Source organism: Sinocyclocheilus anshuiensis, unplaced genomic scaffold (assembly GCF_001515605.1).
Source record: "Sinocyclocheilus anshuiensis isolate Anshui unplaced genomic scaffold, SAMN03320099.WGS_v1.1 scaffold444, whole genome shotgun sequence".
Classification (NCBI taxonomy): domain Eukaryota; kingdom Metazoa; phylum Chordata; class Actinopteri; order Cypriniformes; family Cyprinidae; genus Sinocyclocheilus; species Sinocyclocheilus anshuiensis.
Window position 1 is genome coordinate 488,531 of NW_015555739.1, and position 6,744 is coordinate 495,274.

Sequence of the window (6,744 nt, forward strand, 5' to 3'; positions counted from 1 at the left end):
CTAAAGGTAAAGCTCGTCCATTTTCCGTCCTCCGCCCCCCCTATCTCTCTCTCTCTCTCTCTCTCTCTCGGTGCTGACGCGCGATGGCCAAGAGAATTAATCCGTCGCCTTTAATTGCAGCGTGGTGTCCAGCGGTCTTACGCCCTTAATGACCTCTGATCCGCGCGTGGCTGCCGCAGCAGGCGGAGAGTAATTACCGTAATTGATGCTCGAGGCGACGGTAGCGGGGGGTGTTCGGGGAGGGCAGCGTTTCTGTCTCTCTCACATAAACACACATTTTGACACGGCTTCTTATCGCTATTTCTGTTGTTCCTCCAATTAAAACAACAACACATTGAAAGGCAGGACTGATGTTGTTAGATATAATGCTCTGTATTGTCCTAAATTATGTCATGCATATGCAAAAGAAATGTACATAAATGCATACAAACCTTTGCTATTTATCTATTTAAATTGCGTATTTCCAGGGCTTTTTTTTTGTGTATTATTTTAGTTTAGGATCTTGTTTTCTTAGTGGATTCTTATTTTTTGATGACATTAATATGGTTTAAATTTGGTTCTAAAATATCCATTATGCAATTTTGTGTACATCCTTTATTATTTAACGAGGTATTCTCTATTTTCTGTAAAGCGCGTTACTAATAACCGTCACTCAGGCGTCGGCGGGGAAAAAAGGGCGCGAGAGGAGTTGACACGCATTACCCTCCGCGCTGCGCGGCGAGACCCCGTATGTCAGCCCCCGCGCGCCTCCCGCGCTTCCACAATCATTTCCCGCCAATGATCAGGAGGTGTCCGCAACGGCGCTTCCTCACCTCACCCCCCCGTCAGCCACACACACACACACACACACACACCGGGAGGAGCCGTCTACCCTTCCGTCACCCATACCCGCCCCTGAGGACGGTGCGTCGTTGGCGGCGTCAATATTATTTATTATTCCCGTTAGTCTCGGTATTTAGCGCCGCAGCTGCTCACGGTGATCGTTAAAACAGGCGCGTCTAGTTGTTTTGTGGCGCGTGTTTTTTCTTGTAACGGGGATTATTGAGGCGGCATCAGCGCGCGGTGATGCTCTCCGTTAAAGGATCGTGAAGCGTCGCGAGTCTAAAGGTAAAGCTCGCCCATTTTCCGTCCTCCGCCTCTCTCTCTCGGTGCTGACGCGCGATGGCCAAGAGAATTAATCCGTCGCCTTTAATTGCAGCGTGGTGTCCAGCGGTCTTACGCCCTTAATGACCTCTGATCCGCGCGTGGCTGCCGCAGCAGGCGGAGAGTAATTACCGTAATTGATGCTCGAGGCGACGGTAGCGGGGGGTGTTCGGGGAGGGCAGCGTTTCTGTCTCTCTCACATAAACACACATTTTGACACGGCTTCTTATCGCTATTTCTGTTGTTCCTCCAATTAAAACAACAACACATTGAAAGGCAGGACTGATGTTGTTAGATATAATGCTCTGTATTGTCCTAAATTATGTCATGCATATGCAAAAGAAATGTACATAAATGCATACAAACCTTTGCTATTTATCTATTTAAATTGCGTATTTCCAGGGCTTTTTTTTTGTGTATTATTTTAGTTTAGGATCTTGTTTTCTTAGTGGATTCTTATTTTTTGATGACATTAATATGGTTTAAATTTGGTTCTAAAATATCCATTATGCAATTTTGTGTACATCCTTTATTATTTAACGAGGTATTCTCTATTTTCTGTAAATGAATTGAGCAATAAATTAAATATGCATTATAATTTAGGAAATGGGAAGAAACAATGGACATTACAAATGTACATAAATGCATAAAAAACATTGCTATTATTTTTTAAAATCTCAATTTAACTCAATCTTGCGTATTTCCAGGGATTTTGTTTTTCATAATTTTAGTTTAGGATCTTGTTTTCTTAGTGGATTCTTATTTTTTTTATGACATTAATATGGTTTAAATTTGGTTCTGAAATATTCATTATGCAATTTTGTGTACATCCTTTATTATTTAACTGCATTATAGATGCATTATAATTGAAAAACTGGGAAGAAACAATGAGAATTTTGGCTATATTTTATTTTGGAACACAATGAGAATCAATTACGAACCCTTATTTTAAGGGTTTTTGTTTTTCATAATCTTAGGATCTTATTTTGATTCTTAACTGACTCTTATATGATTCATTTTGGTTCTAAAATACCATTATTCAAGCTTCTATGCATCCTTTAGGATCTGACTAAATATTGTCTGTAAATAAATTAAAGATTTCTGAACTGCTGTTCCGCTTCGTTGTAGTTGATGAACATCTCGGTTCACCTCCACCTCCTCTCTTTCCTCCACAGGACCACTGCCGTGGATGGTTGGGCATTAGTGCGTGTTTGTTTCTGCTCTGATGGCGAACATGAGCAGTAGTGTGTGCATGGAAACCCCACACGCTCATGGCCACGGCCACGGCCACACCCACAACTACAACCCCACCCCTGGGCGGGACTTTCCTCTACAGATCGACTCATGCGTGAACCCCATGTTGGACTACAGCACGCAGATGGAGCGCTACCGCTCTTTTGCCACCTTCTATAAGAACAGCACGGCCGCCGCGGCCCCATTTCCCCAGACCGCCAAAATCGCGCGAATTGCCACGCCCCTTTTCCCCTCGGCCCGCCTATCGGCGATGCCGCCCTGGCCCTGCGACAACGCCATGCTGTGGGGGCGAAAGCCTGCCACGGTTAACGTTAACGGACCTCACACACATCGGACTGGCATGTCGAGGGCGGAGCCTGTGAACGTGCACATGTCCGGCAAACACATTCCACAAGACTCCGCCCTCCCGATGGGCGCTGACAACTTCCTGTCGCCGCTAGCCGCGGAGCAATGCCGCGGTCTTCCCGTAACGGGGGCCGATTGCATGAACCGACTGAAGTGTCCGCCGTCTGTGCCGCCCGGAGAGGTGGATCGAGGCGGGACGTTCGGAGGGATTCCCCCATTGGGGGGTCTGTCGCTCCCGCCGGGGGTCATCGTCATGACGACGCTACACTCTGGTGCAGGGTCGTCGGGGGTCACGATGTCAGACAGCGCGTTTCAGATCGCCAACGTGGCGGCGGACTGCCAGCACAGCGGCTCGTCCTGCTCCGGTTCGCCCGCCGCCCTTAATGGAAACGCCAACAGCAGTTGCAGCAGCGCTAGCAGCAACGGTAGCGGAGCGGCTAAGCGCAAACGTAAACGCTGTGGCGTCTGCGCCCCCTGCAGGAGGCTCATTAACTGCGGCGTGTGCAGCTCCTGTCGAAACCGAAAGACGGGTCATCAAATCTGCAAGTTCAGAAAGTGTGAAGAACTCAAGAAGAAACCGGGCAGCACGATGGAGGTGGGATTCACACATGCACTCACACATATGCCGGGAGGTCTATTGAAGTGGGCTGTTTAATTGGGAATGATGTGGCTGGGGGTTTGGAGTAGAGCCCAGTCTTGGCACAAGCGGCCATAATTAACCATCATGCATTAATGTGTGTGTGTGTGTGTGTGTGTGTGTGTGTGTTAGCTGATGGTTTGAGCCCTCTTAGGCTGGAAAAATGCCCTTAGACTCAAGCACACACTTTATCGCTCTCGCACACACACACACACGCACACACACAGCCGGTATTGAAGGCTGAGAGATGAGGCAACATGTTGCAAGTGCTCTGTAATAAAACAAAGACAGCTTAATCTATTCACAACCCGCTAACACAACTCACCAGAATCAAGATCAGACCATCACAAACCAGCCCAGTACCATCAGATCTAGTTGTGGAGAGCTTAATCTGGCCAAGAACCGCCAATTTAAAAAGTGATCGCATTAGCTGTATTATTAAAAGTGTACAGAGGGGTCAAAGTGACTTTCAAATCAATTATCTTTCCCATTGAAATGACTGGATTTCGCCTGTGAAAATTTTCTGAACTATGGTCAATTTGAAGATTTTAAAGGCCTGTTCACACCAATAAAGGTGATGTTCAGTTTATTCTAAGCGTGCATTGCAGCTTTGTGTTCTGCCGCTTTAAAGTCGGATGGATTCCATGTGGCTGTTTTTATCATTCAGCACCTGGAAAAAAAATATTCTGAAAGTGATTCAAACAATACGGTTCCTCTGTGTCGATATAGTTGTGGTGTGGACTTCACTATTCTCAAAGAATTAAAACTTACCATTATAGTTACCCTTCTTGGTGAGGACGGGATTTAAGAGTTTGTTTGGAGCCTCCTTGGCACTGCATTTGGGATGTCTCCATATAATAATAATTAAGGAAAAAATCCAAGATGTGCAGTGCTGGGGATGCTCCGGGAACTGTTTGACATTACATTTATGCATTTGGTAGATGCTTTTATCCAAAGCGACTTAAACTGAATTCCTGATATATATTTTTTTATCAGTTCATGCATTCCCTGGGAACTGAACCCAAAACCTTGATGTCACCAATGGCATGCTCTACTTTTTGAGCTACAGAAATGCCTTAGTAGCAAGTAAACTAGATATCCAAGACATCTACCCATGGTTCAAAGTAATATGCAATCAATGAACCCACAGTAGACCAGCGTGCCAGAGAAAATACTGACGAAATTAGTACAAAATGTGTACTCTTGGACAAGTAGTTTACATGCTACTAAGTGTCTCCAACAAAACTCTTGTTGTTCAATCCTCACAAACTTTGATCAAATCCAGGCAGTGACTAAATGTTTCATAATTATGTATTTAGCAGACGCTTTTATCCAAAGAGAAACAAAAGCATTTCGTCAAAGAGTCAACAATAATCGTTACATAAACAGTCGTCTCAGCGGTTCAACGGAAACACGGTTGCGAGGGCCTTTGCATACAGATGGTCGGGTTGGTCTGTTTTTTGCGTTTTCCCAATTTAATTCTTATTTTCGATGAATCAATATTTTGAATCATTGCATCTTAGTGCTAAGATGATTCACACCATTGTACAAACATCTAACACATAATTTCTGTGATTAACTGGGTCATCATATCAAGCTTAAATGGGATCTCTCCAGAATTCCCACTGTCTCTTGTGTCTTTCCTCAGAGAGCACCGTCAGTAGGAGCCGCCGACACTTTCCGCTGGTTCTTCTGAAGAACCCGCCACCGATCCACGTCATACAACCGGACTCAAACACTAGAAGAACTGCAGGTCATACACCTACAATCTACCCTTCCCCTCAGGACTCACTGTGGCCCGTTTAGCACTGGGGGCGTCAGGTGCACATGCCCCGCCGGAGAGACGTCGAGGGCAAGCCTCTGGGTCTCAGACTGACCTCACCTCAACCAACACCAACGGATGTAGAGAAACAGGGACTTGAATTCAGTCGTATCAGGACCCCATCCGAGCCTAAAGGAACAGTTCACCTGAAATCGAATATATGGTCGTCATTTACTCACCCTCATGTCGTTCTGATCACTTGCTTGCTTCTACGGAAGGCAAAAGGAGGTTATTTGAAGAGCATGCATTGAAGCGAGCTCTGTCAAACTCTAAAATGACAAAACAGCATAAAAGCATAGTAAAAGGAGTCCATACGGTTAATGCACTACATTATAGGTTCTCTGAAGTCAGTTTTGTTGGGAAAAGACACACGTTTAGTCACAAACAACCATTTGACTTCCCCTTTGATTTGATCAACCAGGATATTCTTTAAAAATTCACCTTGTTCCACAAAAGAAAGTCATACAGGTTTAGGTTTATAAAAGCAGTCCATACGATTAATGCACTATATTATGGGTTCTCTGAATTCGGTTTTGTGAAAAGACTGACACATTTTCACTTTCAAAATATGTTGTCACATTTGACCTGCTATTTCATTTGATTGAAAGGAACAACCAGGATATTCTTGAAAAATGTTCCTCGTTCCACAGAAGAAAGCAAGTCATACAGGTTTGAGGCGAGTAAATGGCAACAGAAGGTTCGTTTTTTTGAGCGAACGGTTCCTTTAAACCACCTTTCTGTTGCATGGGTAGAAAAGTGTTTTGTTTTGAACTAAAGACTTTAAGAAAATAACTTTGTTTATTGCTGTTGTGACGCCTCACTGTCTTGATGGATAAGAGACTCTTAGGATGGCTTGTTGATTAAATGTGATCGTTTTTGAACTGTGACTTTCTGTGCGTCTCCTTTATTTGTGCAAAACTCCCCATCATGCATTTATACACCACTAACATGTTTTGTGAAATGCATAGCGCTCACAAAGGAGTCATCAAGAGGTTCGATTTAAGCTAGATAACGCGTATCCGAGGCCTGACGGCGCGACGTGATAAGATGTCACTGAGAGAGCATTTAAATGGCGTTTCTAATTCTGATCCCTTCGAGCACAGATGAGCAGGAAAAGATGGCGGAGGCATATCTCGGCATTAAAGCGCTCAGCACATCACTGTACATGTCATCTCTTTATTGTTGGGCCTCTATGACGACTCCCATGTTGCTAGGCAACATGAATTATAATGACATGAAGTCCTGTGTTCTAGAATGAGGGAGGGGCTGAGATGCCTTCACTCTGCCTGAGATTTACATCACACACGTCGCCTTTGAGTGTATATATATAAAACATACACGCACCCACACACAAATCTATGTCAAAAATTATAAGGGAACTAATTATGTAAAATCTTACAGTATATATATGAATCTATCTGTCTGTCTGTCTGTCTGTCTGTCTATCTACCTCTCTGTCTATCTAACCATCTATCTATCCATCCATCCATCTATCTATCTATCTATCTATCTATCTATCTATATCTATCTGTCTGTCTGTCTG

At 44.2% G+C, this 6,744-nt stretch overlaps 1 protein-coding gene across 2 annotated transcripts; it reads left to right on the top strand.

Annotated features, from left to right (window-relative positions):
• Nucleotides 1-724: 724 nt before the first annotated feature.
• On the top strand, nt 725-5,886 carry LOC107673165 (CXXC-type zinc finger protein 4). Of its 2 annotated transcripts, XM_016466662.1 has the most exons (3): nt 725-1,107; nt 2,319-3,337; nt 5,028-5,886. In XM_016466662.1, exons 2-3 carry the CDS (start codon nt 2,369-2,371, stop codon nt 5,073-5,075), a joined length of 1,017 nt encoding a protein of 338 aa, XP_016322148.1. In that variant the 5' UTR covers nt 725-1,107; nt 2,319-2,368; the 3' UTR covers nt 5,076-5,886. The 2 variants fall into 2 exon arrangements, with proteins under 2 accessions (XP_016322148.1, XP_016322147.1); XM_016466661.1 differs by lacking the exon at nt 5,028-5,886 and having other exon boundaries at nt 2,319-3,780.
• The last annotated feature ends 858 nt before the right edge of the window (nt 5,887-6,744 follow it).